This window comes from Rhinolophus ferrumequinum, chromosome 17 (genome assembly GCF_004115265.2).
Source record: "Rhinolophus ferrumequinum isolate MPI-CBG mRhiFer1 chromosome 17, mRhiFer1_v1.p, whole genome shotgun sequence".
NCBI classification, from domain to species: domain Eukaryota; kingdom Metazoa; phylum Chordata; class Mammalia; order Chiroptera; family Rhinolophidae; genus Rhinolophus; species Rhinolophus ferrumequinum.
This window is the reverse complement of record NC_046300.1, coordinates 53,128,153-53,143,516: the sequence shown is the minus strand read 5'-3', so window position 1 is coordinate 53,143,516 and position 15,364 is coordinate 53,128,153. Positions and strand designations below refer to the sequence as shown.

Genomic DNA, 15,364 nt, shown 5'->3' with positions numbered 1-15,364 from the left:
AAGATAGGCCACAGCTAATGACTGCTTGGCTGAGACTGTGAAAGCCCAGCTCCCTGCCCTGGGGCATGACAACCATGAGGCTTAATTTACACTGCAGAGTTCCCGTGGGATCAAACTGCAGCTGGGACTTTGCCTGAAAGCATCCCTTTGCTTGGTTGCTTCCCCTTCTCCCTCCTGCTGCCCCACGCCCTTACCCGTCTCCCCCAGGGGCCAGTCCTTAATAAATCACCTGCACAAGAATCCTCATCCCAGAGCTGGCTCCCGGGGAACCCCTCCTAAGAGAGGCCGTGGACATGGCTCCCTGGATGGGACTGAGCCACGGGCTGGGACTAGGAGACAAGAGCACTGGTCTGCAGCAATTGTTGTCATAAAAAGGTCAGTTATCCGTAAGGAGAAGCTCAGAGGGAGGGATCTGCTCTTGACGCTGCCACCTGGAGCCTGTGGGAGAGGCCGTGTGCCGGTGCACACTTGGGGACACGAGGCCGAGACTGTGGCTTATGCCCGTTCCGCCTCTCCCTCCTGGACCAGGCACAGGGCTCAGTTAGCTCATCCTCCAGATGGGGTTATGGAAAAGGAGCCCAATAAACCATCAGCTGTACCACCAAAACCCACCCAGGAGACAGCGTTCTAGAGCCAGCCATCGTGCCCCACCCCGGGGTGGGCATCGCAAAGTGGCAAACGTCAGTCAGACTCCCAGCATTATTGGCCAGTATAGGGACCCCAGGTCAGCTCAGGATTGGGGCGACAGAGTCCAAAAAAATGACCGTAAAGGGCTGAGTCTATATCACTGAGTCTGTTACCCATTAAGAGTCAGTTTCCTCACTCAACGGTTACTACTTACCAGTTATGTGTCAGGAACCGGGCAGGCACTGGTGGTACTATGGTGAAGGAAACAAGGCACTGTCCCTGCTCCTCGTCTAGGGGGGACACCGATCAAGAAGCAATATGGCTTGATAAGGGCTAAGTTAGGAGAAAGACTGCAGGATCAGGGAAGGCATTCTGGAGGACGCAGCATCCACAGTCGGTCTTAGGAATGTGTAGGAGTTCCACGGGCAGAGAGCGGAAGGAGCAGTGTGCCAGTCGAGGAAACGCAGCATGAACAAGGCCTGGATGCTGGACACGCCTGGAAGAGGCAGAGAGCAGGTGATACGGGCTGAGGCAGCAGGGGAGAGAGCCTGAAAGGCCTTGTGCCCTGGGCACAGGGGCTGGGACTCTGCCCAGGGGCCATGGGGGACACACTGAGAGATTTGCAGTTTTTAAAAATTCCTCCTGACTGCTGTATGGAAAAGGCAGTGGAGGCAGGGCGGCCAGTGAGGAAGCTTCTGTATCATCCATGGAGAGAGAGTGGTGGCCGGGACCAGGAGATGGCATGGGGATGGGAAAAGGGGGACCAGTCCCAGGGATATTCAGGAAGTAAAATGGACAAGACTTGAGGACTGATTTTTTTATCATCGGGTTGGACAAGCCTTCAGGAATCTTTGCAAGCTACTCATAGCCTCAGAATTTGGGGCTTGAATTTCCCTACCCGCCCCACCAACACGCCTCTTCTCTCTCCCAGGGAGTGAGGATGAGGAGAAGAGGGGGAACACCTGTTCCCTCAGCCGCAGGGTCTTCCCAGAGGCTGTAATTCTGATCCTTGCCAGTGGGTGGCAGCCCAAGATAGAAAGGGAAGAGTGGCAAGGTATCCCCAGTCCAGCCAGTTCTCGGGAGATGTGTTGTGCTTAATGGACTGCTTCCCTGGGACGTGCCGATGGGTTTACCATCACTATTATAAACAGCATCATAACAACACCTAACTCCTATCAGGAATTGCTGTTATCCGAATATGCTCTGTGCAGTTTTGCATGAGTTACCTCGTTTCATCCTCACAGCCCCATGGGGTGGGGCCATTGTTATCCCCTTTTACACATGAGGAAAATGAGGTTCAGAGAAGACAAGTGACTTGTCCAAAGTCATACAGTTAAGGAGCCGCAGAATACGGATTGGAATCCCAATCTATCTCCATCACTAGGGAAAAAGACTCTTCAGAAACACTTGCCCTAAAACTATTCTGAGGTAAACAGCATCCACCCCCAACTCCTCCTCCCCTCCCCCTTCCTCCTCTTCCTCCTGAAATGCCTCCGAAGACATTTGAAAATTGCTCAGAACCTCTGAATCAACATTTTTATCTGCCATCTTTGCTTTGGAAACGATGGAGAGGGCGTGGGTTTGAGAGATTTGGAACTCCTCATTTCAAAACCCTCCCACATTTTGCAAGCCTTGCTTCCTTCTAAAATGTTTATCCCCATTTTGCAGATGGAGAAAGAGAGGCTAAGAGCAGTGCCCAGGCCACACAGTGAGACAGGGCAAAGCTGGACCGGAAACACCTGGTCTTGGCACTTCACCACCAGCTGTCATTTCATAAATCATTGTGTCTGTATTACAAGCACCTCCTCTGTGCCAGGCCCTGTGTTAGGCTCCAGGGCCACCATTCCTCCTGCCCACAGCATGGGGTCCAAATGTTGCATTTCAGACCCACATCCTGCCAGGAGCCTGGCTTCAGACCGTCAGCCAATCGAGGCCCCCAGTCAACCAGGCTTTCAGTGCAGCTCATAAGTCATATATCAGCAAGACGCCAAGCAGATGGGAAAGAATTAATAAATGCGTAAAATTCTTTTTATCTCCTCCCATCCCACCAACAGCTAAGCTGGTGGATAATTTGGGGATGGCCGCCAAAGGAGTTTGATCTTCAAGGTTGACTTATGGCATTTTTACGGCGCTGGCTGACTGCCAATTTAGTCATTGCCCTTTACAATTTTGTGAACGCTCTTCTTACTACAGGAAGTCAGAAGCTGTACTCTAGCCGTGATTGGAACAGGGAGAAAAAGAACAGCCATGGCAAGGGCTGGACCCAGGAGAAGGGACAGAAGGAAGCATCACATTTTGTTTGGCTGGGGGGGCATGGGTATTGAGAGAAATACAGCAACAACAAAAACAACAGCATTAATAATTGCCACGCAGGGAGCACTTGCAATGAGTCAGTAAAGAACGCTATATACGAGTTGGACAATAAAGATCGCAAATTCATCCTAGAAAAAGTGCTACATACCTCATGGCTGAATATCACCAGGGTCACCTTCGAAGTACTCCCCTTGGGAAGCTATGCACCAACGCCAGCACCTAGTCCACCTTTCAAAGCAATTTTGGAACTCTTTTTCTGGAACGGCCATCAGAGCTGTCATCGTATTACCCTTGATATCCTGAATGTCATCAATATGTCTACCTTTCAATATTTCCTTTATTTTCGGGTAAAGAAAGAAGTCACTGGGGGCCAGATCAGGTGAGTAGGAAGGGTGTTCCAATACAGTTATTTGTTTACTGGCTAAAAACTCCCTCACAGACAGTGCCGTGTGAGCTGGTACATTGTTGTGACGCAAGAGCCATGAATTGTAGGTGAAAAGTTCAGTTGTGTTAACTTTTTCATGCAGCCTTTTCAGTATTTCCAAATAGTAAACTTGGTCAACTGTTTTTCCAGTTGGTACAAATTCATAATGAATAATCCCTCTGAAATCAAAAAAGGTTAGGGGTGGCCAGTTAGCTCAGTTGGTTAGAACATGGTGCTAATAACACCAAGATTGCCGGTGGGATCCCCTCATGGCCCACTGTGAGCTGCGCCCTCCTTACAAAAAAAAAAAAAATGTGTTATGCAAAAAAGGTTAGCAACATCGTTGCAACAAGTTCACGAACTTAATTGTCTGACTTTGTATTTAAGAGTATTTTGTTTAATCCTCCTCCATCATTTCTTCATCCACTCTACCAATATTTATTAAGAGATTACAATGTGCCAAGCACTATTCTAGATCCAGAGGGTAACCTGATGAACAAGACAGACCAGGTCCCAGCCTTTATGGAGCTGTCATTCCAGGTGGAGAAGACAAACACTAAACAGAAATAATATCATTTCAGTTGTTGATAAATGCTATGAAAATATAATAAAGATAGGGAGTCAGGGAAGGCTTCTCTGAGGAAGTGATAATTGAACCTGAAGGATAAAAAGAAAAGAAACATTCAAAGATCAAAAAATGGAGTCAAGGGAGAGAGACGGGAAACATTCCCGGCAGAGAGAACAGCAAGTGCAAAGGTCCTGAGGTGAGGGGAAAAGTGGTACGATCCAGGCACCGTCACGTCAGGAAGAAAGGTGGGTGGGAGATGAGGTCCGAGAGGCAAGCAAGACTTGATAGATCATGTGTGAACCATGGGGGATTTCATTCAATGGGCAAAGACAGATCCAGTACACCTAATCCTTGACTATACCACTAACTGCCATTTCATAAATCATCACAACCTCCTCTGTACCAGAAGAAAGGGAAGGGGGACAAGTTTTCCCCCACCCACCCAGTGCTTGGGAAAGGGGTTGTGCTTAATGGACTGCTTACCTGGGACGTGCCGATGGGCAGTGCGTTTGCCATCATTATTATTAACAGCATCATAACAACAGCACCTAACGTCTATGGAGAATCGTTGCTGTCTAAAGATGCTCTGCTCAGAGCTGTACGTGAATTACCTCATTTCATCTTCACAGCTCCGTGGAGTGGGACCATTGTTATTCCCCTTTGGTCAAGAGGAAGGTTATAAAACAGCATGACGTGATCTGATTTATGCTTTAACAAAACGGTGGCTTCAGCTGCACACACCTTCCCCTTTCAGCCCTCAGAGCAACCTGTGCTATATGACTATCTGACCCCCACACACACACAGATGCAGAAACTGAGGCTCACAGAGGTCAAATCATGTCCCCCGGGTCACTCAGTGAAACCGAGGGTCCTTATGACTTTGATTAAATTTAGTTTTACATCCTAGCTCTAGAAATCATCTCTCCATCTCTTTATGCCCCTCAGAGACCTAGCCTTTCCCCCAGATAATCAATACCCGGCAAGGGAGCAGAAGACAGTAGCCGGGACCTGACTAATGGTCACGTGGTCTGGACCTCAGGCAGCTAACGATAACATCTTGACCTAAGTTATGGTTCAGCGCCTCAGCCCTAAGGTGGAACGAGCCCCTGGCTACTTTCCCATGAGACCAGACAGAAGGACAGCAGAACAGACCTCAGAGCTATCCTCAAGACCTGAAGAAATGATTCACTGCCTTTACTCACCTCTGACCAATCAGCTCCCAACACAACCCCAAATCTATAACCTACAGTGTCTTGTGATTTTGCTCTATATAATCTGTAACCTACATACCACCAGGGAGTTCAGGCTTTTGAGCATTAGCTTCCCGGTCTCCTGGATGGCACCATTCATCAATAAAATAGCCAATATTTCTCCACTGCAATCCTCACTGTTTAGTATTTGGCTCTAGTGTCACTGGGTGGACAACCTCTTTCTGCTCTATAACAACAGCTGTGAAAAACAGAGCTATGATTCAAGTCCAGCATGATTCTAGCCTTAATCTTGCCCCGTGTTTTTGACAAAGCGAAGGAAGGGGGTGGCAAATAAGAAGGAGGGGACTGCCAGGGGGTACTGTGAGGACTTGGCCCAGAGCCTGCAATCTGGCCTCCAGATATTTGCCTGGCCTGAGCCCAGACCAGCCAACCTCCAGCGTTTCCCGCCTGGACTGTTGCCCCATTGAATAAAGTATTCTGCTCGGGGAGAGCCCTGGCCACAAGTTTCTTCAAAAATCTATACTAACAGGGCTGTGCAGCCTGAGGCATACATCCCCATGCAAGCCTGCCCCAGCCCCATGCCCTGGCCACCCCACGCAGCTTACACTGTCTGGGCCCTGTCTATTGAGCAGTGCCCAGCCTGGCAAGAAGGCCAAGTCCTGCCCGCTGGGCCGGCCAGATGTCACACGCCGTGGCTAAGCTGCTGGCCGCACAGTGAGAGGACTGCTTTGCTTCTCCCCAACTCCCGGCTGCCTCAGTTTCCCTTCCCAAGAGAGGCAGGGGTCCAGGAGGTGAGCCACAGAAACCCCAACAGGGCACGTAAGCCACGTGGGGACACAGGGCCCCTCTGTCAAGATCAATCTCCCTAAGCCTGTCTGAGGAGCTCCAGGCTTCGGAGCAGCTGTGAAAGTCGCCTTTGTGCCTGAGGAAAATGAGCCGAGAGAGGACCAGGGGCCCTGGCCCAGGGAACCCCTCAGGCTCCAGCTCCTGAAATCAGCACCAGCAGGAAGGACCCCCAGCCTGGCCCCTGAGGCCACCCAGGCCTGGTGCCCACTTCGTGCCATGGGAGCAGCCCAGGGAAAGAAGGTAGGAGCCCCCGAGGGTCCTGTTGGGGCCCTGGACTTGGGAAGGGAGACTGGATCTACCAGATGGGAGCCCTCACCCACCCACCCACTAGCGCCTTGGGGCCTCGGCCAGGCACTGCCCACCGGCCTCTCTCCCTGAGCTCACAGCCAAGACTTGCATCTAGAAACCTGGCTGCGGCTCAGGGAAAACTGAGTGCCTGATCTCTGCATCTCTGGAACGGACCTGGGGGCTGCCCGATCTCTCAGCTCCCTGGTCTGTGCTCACTCCTCTCTCCTTCTCCGCATGCAGGCTCCCTGACCGCCCCCACCCCATTCTCCGTGGGAGTGTCAGCACAAGTGGGTGCAGGGGAAGAGAAAAAAATAAGGATCCTTATAATTAAGTCGGCTAACCAGTTGGTACCGGATACAGGGTCATGGGCAAGGTACTGAATCTCTCTGTAACTCATTTCCTCGTCTGTAAACTGGGGACAGTAGTAGTCACTGTCTCAGAGGCTCCTAGTGAGAATTAAATGAATTAAAATGTGTAAAGTGTTCAAAACAGTGCCTGGCACGTAGTGGGCTATGTGTCAGCTCTGCTCTGTTAGTATTAGAATGCCCTTCATAGCGTTATGCAGCACCTTCTCGTTCTGGGCTCTCAGTTTGGGGTTTGTAGAAAGCACAGCCAGTGCATTGTTCCTGAAAATGCAGTCAGTAGACCTCATGTGTCAGCATTCGAAGTGGAATATGGGAAGGGACTAGTTAATGGTCACCTTCTCAGGTCCCACCCAGGCCTCCTGGATCAGAGTCTCTGGGAATCTGAATTTATTCCCCAGCTCTCTGGGGTTCTTGTACGTGCTCACAGCCCACATCAGCCCAGGACTGTGACCCAGGGAGTGGGCAGGCTCCCGGGTCCCACCTTCTCCTCCTGAGAAACTGAACCCCCCTGGATCTCAGCTCCTGGTCTGTACAGTGGGAGACGCAATGAGATGATGCTTGTGAGGGCTTAGCATGCTGTCTGACACCCAGCGGGCCCCAATAAACAGGGACTCTGGTTTTCAAACAACCCATGAGGAATGAAAATATGTCAAGTGTTCGAAACAGTGCCTGGCACATAGTGGGCTATGTGTCGGCTCTGCTGTCTTATTATTAGGATGCTCTTCATATTATTATCCAGCACTTTCTAAACCTGGGCTCTCATTTGGGGGTTTGTAGAAAGCATAGCCGTACAGTGTTCCTGAAACTGCAGTGTTCCTGATGACCGAGCACTTTAAACTTAGGGAAGTGAGACTCAGAGGCAAGTTGTGATTTCTTAGCCAGGGTCCTACAGCCTGTGGGGGGGAAAGAGCAGGATTTTGGCCTCTTTCTGCTTCAGTCCAAACTTTCTGCCAACCCAGCCCATCCCACATTCTTTAAACATAAAGTAAAACACATCGTGGACCCCATGGAGGAAGCTCTCTGGACCTCAGTTTCCCCATTTGCAAAATAATAAGAGTGATGGGCTGGATAATACCTAGGAGTCTCCTGGTGCTGGCCTCTGCTCCTGCCTCCTCTCAGCAGCTCCCAACAGCATTATCCTAAAAGCTTAATGTCCTGGGGCTGTCACTCCACACACACACACACACACACACACACACACACACACACACACACAGCTCACTCCTGCCTGCAGGGGCCAGTGTGGGTCGCCTGCAGTGGGGGCAGGTAGATTATCTGATTCAGCCCTCTGGGAGTCCTAGAGCTGCCTCCCCAGCCAAGCCTTGAGCCCCGGCCCCAACCACTGCCTCTTTCACAAACATCCTTTCTAGATCCTATCTGTGCTGAAGGTGAATGTGAGGAGAGAGTCACCCTGGAGACAAGCTTCCCAGGCCTGGGAAAGACCCCTACCAAGGTCTAGACCAGGAGTAGCAAACTACGGCTCATGTATTGCCTCTCCCTACTCCCTCGCCCATGGCAGACATCACAATCAATCACTGCACCTTTCCCACTAAGTCTAGGCAACCTCAGAAACCTTCTCAACACAGCATCACCAGTCAGTCAGAGCTAGCCCCCAGGTTGAAAGCCAAGCCTATCCCTGGGCCCAGCTCACCACCCACCCTCAGGGAAAAGCCCTCTGGGGAGAAGGCACAGTGATTGGAAACATGGGCGTTAGAGTCAGACAGGCCTGAGTCAGTTCCTCCGCATCCTCTGTGACCTTGGAGAAGTCACCACACAGTCTCAGATTCTGAAGTCACCACACAGTCTCAGATTCTGCCTCAAGAAGCTACAGATAATAGTCCTCATCAAAGTGTTGTAAAACCTAAATTATGTCATGCCTGGGACAGAAGAGGTGCTCAGACAATGTTGTCTCTTCTTGAATTTGATCCTTCATACCCGCATCCTTTCTGAAACTCACAACTGTTGCTTTGAGCCAATGTCACACACCCAGTGGCAGATGAAAAAGCTGAGGCCCAGCAAATGTGACTTCCCCCAGCTGGGCAGTGGTGGAGCTGGCCTGGGGGAGGGATGTGAGCATGCCCAGACCAGGCACCCTCTGGGACCCCTCCATCTGTACACAACACCCACCCAACCCCCCAGGTGCCTACCTCTCTCTTGTGGTCTGGAGGCAACAGTCCAGCTGGCCTCAGTGTGGAACGTAATGCCTAGCACCCATACATTTGTTCTGCCACTAGCTTATCCTATAAATGTCATTACTATTCTCAGGGGCTTCCAGACCCCTTCCCACAGTTACAGTTTAATCATAGTCATAAAATAACAGCTCTGGAAAACCCTTAGTGATGTGGTCCAGTCGCCTCCCCATTATACAACTGGGAAGACTGAGGCTCGGCGAGGAAAAGGACTTGCCTAGGGCCATGCAGCCAGGGCCAGGGCATTTCCACAATGCCTGGCAGCCGCAGGCCAAACTCCAGAAGCACACAGGAAGGCACTAGGCCTCCTCCCGCAGCACCGTGAAGGGCGGGCCCAGCTGCCCTTGGAGATGACTCCTGCAGGCTAAGTGCACCCTCTCGGTTAATAACTTTGTCTACAGCATCTTCCTTTGCTCCTGCTCCAGCCCCCACAGAAAATACTACCTGGGTACCCGCTGTGCTGTGCTAGGAGCTGGGCCAAGGATGGAAAGCCATGGTGTCTGCCCTCACGGCCTTCCCGGGTGGTTGGGGAGACTCAGCAAGCAAATAATGACAGTTGGGAGCAGCCCGTGTGACAGTGGACACGGAGTGCCTGGTCAGATGAATGTGTCGGGACCATCGCTGGCTGCAGTGTAAGGCCTGGGTGTGAGGACTTCAGGCAGGAGGTGGCTGCAGAAATCCTGTAACTCGGATGTTTTATTTAGAATGAGGTCTGCTATAAGGAATGGAAAGCCCAGCTGCAGCTGGTGTAAACAATAAGGAAAAGTATTGGGTTTCCTAAGTGGAAGTCCACAGGACCTTTCTCAGAAGCCCCCAGCCAAGGTTCCCCTGTATTCCATTGGCTCAAATTGTCATGACCTCATTCCTGACTTGTCCCCTAGGGAGTGCCAAGGGCATTTTGCCTGGAATCCTGAACCTGTCTCTGGCAAAGGATGAAAGTGGGACCATGTGATTGGTTGAGGCCAACCAGAGCCCCCCTTGGAGCTGGAGATCAATCCCCAGTGGCAGGGCTGCCACTCAGTGGGAGGAGGGAGGATAGATGCCGGACTTAAACATAATACCCCACCCTAGGGGAGAGGTGGCTGCTGTAAACAGGGGGGACAGAAAGAACTTGAAAAGTTCAAGGGTGTGGCAGAAAGAATACTGGACCAGAAATCAAAACACAAACATTGTTGCTTCTCTTCATCTTTGTGAACTTCCCTTGGATCCGGCGCTTTTTAATCTGCAAAGTGAGTGCCCTGTCCACTGCCAGGATTTTTGCAAGGATCAAATGAAGGTATTTTCAATATATGGAAACAATGTCTCTGTTTGGAACATTCCAGAAGCTGCCAGTTGAGCATGTGTTGATACTAGAGAGATGAGTGCAGGCAACATGTCCTGGATGGAGCCTCAGCGAGGTCGCAGGTCCTTGGGCAGCAGGGGTCTAGGACCCACTAGCAACTCCTACCGGCTTCAGACATCAGCTGAGATTCTCTGAGATCCCAGGGTCTGGGCCTCCGTCCTCAGCACCCACTCAGCAGCCTCTGTCTCTCCCCACGGAAGGGGACAGGCCCACAACTTTCTACAAGCTATTCCTATACAAGTTCAGCACCTCAGGACATGATCTTAATTCTACCCTTAAAGAGGCTGATACTAAAAAAGATATTAAATGATACCCTGATACTAAAAATACATATATATATATATATATTACTGATAACAGCTCAGGTGCATCGAAGCTTTTGCATGAATTGTCTGTTTGGGTACTTTTATTACCCAATCAGACACATGGAGAGATGAAAAGAGAGACAGACACCCAGCTAGAAGGTGGTAGAGTTGAGACATGAAGCTGCACAGTGGGCTCCTGAGCAGGTGGAACAGTGTTCAAATCCCACCTGGGACCCCTAGCAGGGCAACTTGCTTCACCTCTCTGAGCCTCAGTCTCCTCATCTGTCAGACCAAATAATGTTTTCACCTTCCACACTAGGATGAGGTGAGGTGCCTGGCACACAGTAGGTGCTCAGGGAATGGTGGGTGAAACTGTTACTGCTGCTCTAGAAGCTGAAGCTGGAGCTTCAGCAGACAAGGTGCCGGCTGTGCCCCTGAATCTCAGTGTAACCCTTGAAGGCTTGGACACAGCATTCTCTGAAACCTATCTCCAGACTCATCACCGCCCAGATTTTGCACGTCCCTGGATCCAGAATCCTGTATTCTGACTTTTGATGTTTGCCAAGACGTGAACCGCCTTGAATTCATCTTCATTAGAAGAAAGCTTCCTTGGCTAAAACAAAAGGGGGAAAAATAGGGGAGGTATGGCTAACTTTGATACATGGCCTAAAAGGTAGTGTTTAGTCTCATGGAGCCCAGAAGGCACACATCTAGGGGGGCTCCACTGGCACCCTGAACAATGAACTCTGCCGATGATGGATGGTTCCTGCTCGTCTGCGCGCCGCTCAGCGGGGCCTGAGGACCTCGTTAGGAGACACTTCCTGTCCATGCCATGGACCCATTCTGCCACCACTCAGACTGCTTCTCTGAGGGGAACTGGGGGCAAGCACCCCACTGCTCAGTGCCATGGGGAGTCTACAGTGGGGTTCTCAAAGAGCCTGTAATGGGAGGCTCAGGGACAAGAGGAGAAGGTCATCAGGAGCCCACGGAGAATGAGGAAAAGAACAGCCCCTTCTTACCCCAACAGAAGCAGAGCTGTGGCCCTGCTGGCAGCCTCCTCACAGGACCCCGTCTCCCAGCATCACTCCAGCCTCTCGGCCTTTACCCACACCAGGCCCGCCCGGAGTGCCCTCCCAACTCCTACTCACAATCCAGCCCATCTCTGACTTCCAGGCCCAGCACCTGCCCACCTGCCCACCTGCTCTTCTAAGTGTTCTTGGACCAGGTGTGTCTTGAGTTCTGACTGCACACCTGACAGATATTCCATCACAAGGTGTGAGGGAAAAGGAGGAGAAGGAAGGGTATCACCTACTGAGCACCCACCCTTGCCAGCCACTGCGCTAGGTGCTCTCACACGCTTTCCCTCCAGCCCTCCTCACGCCAACAAGAGACTGCCATGCCCGAGTCATGGATGAACTACACTCGTGGATGAGCTGCTCTGCCCCTCTGCGCCTCCGTGCACGTCCTCAGGCCTACACCCTGCCTGACACTGAGCTCAACGCACCACCTACTTTTCTCATATCATCCTCGTGAATGCCCTATGAGGGGGCTACTGTTCTCATCCCCATTTTATAGACCAGGACACTGAGGCTCAGAGGTCATCAGCAAGGAAGTGGCAAGGCCGAGGGGTTGTATTGACATCTGCCCAGCCAGGTGACACTCAGGCCTGGCACATTGCATCCTTATCTTGAGTCCTCCCACCACCCTGCAACCCCCATTACACAGATGAGGAAACTGAGACCCATGCGTCAGGCTCAGCGTTCTTTAGAAAGTGCGAGAGCCAGGGAAGAAGAGGTCTGAGGTCAAGTGGAAGCTCTGGCATTCACTCACTGGGTGATGTCCAAGCCTCAATTTCTCATCTGTAAAATAGGCATGAAAATAGGAGCAAGTTTGGTATTATTGGTGTAAGGATTAAGTGAGAAATTGCCTGAAATGCCTCAGACATATTCCTTCCTCTTTGGTTCTCAGTTTCCCCATGTGGGACCGGAAGGGTTGAATTCAATGATTCCCACCGTCCCTCCCAACCATGATAAAAATGACAAACTCCAATTATCTTTCGAGAAAATGTGGGTACCTTTCCAGAACTTTCATCTGGAGCCCAGAGATGAAGTTCTGACCTCGTCACTTTGTCCTTAGCAGGATGCAGTGCAAAATGAATATACGGGGTGGGGCCAAATAGCTCAGTTGGTTAGAACATGGTGCGAATAACACCAAAGTTGCCGGTTCGATCCCTACATGGGCCACTGTGAGCTGCACCCTCCTTAAAGAAAAAATAAATAAATAAATAATAATAATAATAATAATATACAGGGCCCCATGTTCAGGAATTATAATGAATCATAAGACAGTAACAGCAGAGCATTAATTTAAACACAGGACCCTTCTGAGTTCATTTGCAACTACACAGGTCACATGCCCCGAAAGCCAGCCTCAGTCATTAGTTCCAGCCAGGTGACATCTGTGTGTGGAGGGCCTCATTCCTGGGGATTCTAGAACTAGGCACAAGCACACGTGCTAGCATTGTGAGCACAGCTGTCCAAACCCTGGACCTTGTCTTTCAGTCCCAAGCTCCCTCCCCTTTACTCCATCTGTTAGGCCCCTGGATCTGAAAGCCCCTGAATGCTTTCCTCCCCAGCCTGAGCACATCGGTAAACACACTACCCTTCCCTTCACTATGAACTGTCCCTCCAACCTCATCCACCCCACCCTCAGAATCGCCGGGCCTGAAACCCTTGGAAAAGTCGGAGTTGAAATGTCTTCCCTGGGGAAGCCCAGGGACAGAGGGTAGGGAGGGGGAGTTGTGGGGAGTGTCCTGGCAGCCACTGAAAGGAGCATTTGAAAGCAGGCAGAGTGACCTTTCGAAGCAGGGAAAGGGCAGTTTTCCTGTCCCCCAAGGTCACCCAATGAGGCTTTCATCCTCCTCTGCCCTTGGCTTCCCCAAGCTGAGTTCAGGAGTTGAATGCCCAGGGCTGCCTCGAACAGCTGTACAGGTTGCGCACTGCGCAAAGGCAATGAGTGGATGGGTAGCAGGGGTGTAAATCCAGTCCACCACCCTCTCCCGGTGGAGCTTTGTACCCAGGTACTGGCTAGGTCTGCCTAAAGGAAGGAATGTTTCTTTGGAAGTATTCAGTGACATCCCTTACAGCTCTGCAATCACCTCTTCCACGATTAAAAGTTTTCCTGTCCATCCTTATGGCTGGAAGCCCAGCTTGGGAGGAAAAGAAAGGAGAAAAAGGAAGAAAGATGCCAGCTGATACTTCCAGGAAGACTTCCCTGAGTGGATCTCAAATACCTACGCAGGGTGAGGAGCTTAGTAAGGGTGGAGAGGGGACAAGCTTGGCTTAGAGCTACATTTGCATAACTAGGTCTCCCGTTTTCCTAACCCTGGAGGACTGGCAGGGGTAGCTGGGCCAGAGAGATTAGAGGGGTAAAGCTCCCACAGGGACCCCATGACACCACCTCTCCCCCTGACTAAGGCAAATCCCATTGTGCTCTCAAGACTCCTCCAAACTGACCACAGTTGTAATTTCATGTTTAATTTTGTGATTTGTACATGAAGGAAGAGAGACTGTGTTTTATTTTTGGCTCACCATTGTGTCCTTGGTACCTGGCCCATAAAAGGTGCTCAATAAATTGAGGAAGGAAGAGAAAAAGAGAGGGAGGCTGGTTTCCCATGGAAGTAAGTCAAGGGTAGAGTTGAAGGCCAAGTTCATGGAAGGATCTACACCCCTCGGGCTGGGGGGAAGGATGTCCTTTCTCCCACACGTCCCCTCCTTTCCTTCCAACAGCTTTAAGGCTCTGAGCCAAATTCCCACATTGCCCACCCCACCTCCAGCTGCCCTCCACACACACACACACACACACACACACACACACACACACACAGACTCTCCACCTGCACAACTTCCTGGCCAAATGCAAAACCCTCATTGATTGTTCACCATTCATTCCACAAGCATTGACTGGGCACCTACTGGACACCAGTGTCCCAGGCACTGGAGACAGACCAGTGGACAGGGCTCAGGTCCGTCCTCGGAGTGCACAGCCCAGTAGGAGAGAAAGAAGTCACCAGAGATGACAGGGCAGGTGCTGGGTGCTCCAAGGAGGGAGGCAAGAAGACCCAGGGCACAAAAGGGGGACCTCAAAGGGAGAGGAGCAGTCAGGGTAGCTCCTGGATGCCCAAGCTGCAATCTGAAAAATGAAGTGTTAACCAGGTCAGGGAGCTTGGAGAAGTTTCCAGGAGCCCAAGAGCATCTGCCACCGTACGGAGGTCTGAGGGACATGGCACATCCCAGGAACTCAAAGAGCCTCTTGGTTTGCCAGCTCCTCTTCCCGAGCCTTCCAGGGCCTCCTAATTCCTGGTTCTGGGGTTGGAACCGTCATAGGCCTGGTTCAAGTGGGGCCTTAGCTCCCCACTCCCCCACTCCCCCTGCACTCGTCCTGCCATAGCACTCCCTCCCCCCAAAAAACCCAACTGTGTATCTGCCTCAGATTCTCTAAGAAAACTTTTTTTCCCTCTCCTTTCCTTTGCTTGGTTATTCAAAATAGAGCTGAGAGAAAAATGAAAGAGAAAGAGAGACTGCGAGGGAGAAAGAGACAGACGCAGACAAAGACACACAGGGAAAGTCCGCTGGGAGCAGAGTGAGGAACCCGCACCCTGGCCTCCCCACAGCCCCTCCCCGCCTACACGCTTCCAGCGCCCACCTGGCCTCATTTTCACTCCCAAATGTTTCAAGGCCTCCAGGCAGGAAAAGGGGAGGAGCCAAGACGGCCACCTTTACCCCATCCTCAGGCCCCGGGGCCAATTTCCTTTTCTGGATGGTCGAGAGGACATTTTTTCCATTCTTTTTCCGGGTTTCATGCACCTCCCTTTACTCAGTCTTCCC

General features: G+C 51.3%; 1 protein-coding gene across 2 annotated transcripts in view; it reads left to right on the top strand.

Moving 5' to 3' along the window:
• Positions 1-5,835: 5,835 nt before the first annotated feature.
• FAM107A (family with sequence similarity 107 member A) overlaps positions 5,836-15,364 on the top strand; it is a 57,081-nt gene continuing 47,552 nt past the window's right edge. Inside the window, exon 1 of one of the 2 annotated variants that reach the window (XM_033132753.1) lies at positions 5,836-6,229. In XM_033132753.1, coding sequence (XP_032988644.1) covers positions 6,206-6,229 — 24 coding nt within the window. In that variant the 5' untranslated portion in view covers positions 5,836-6,205. The remainder of the gene's footprint in view (positions 6,230-15,364) is intronic. The other variant, XM_033132757.1, reaches the window with a different exon arrangement.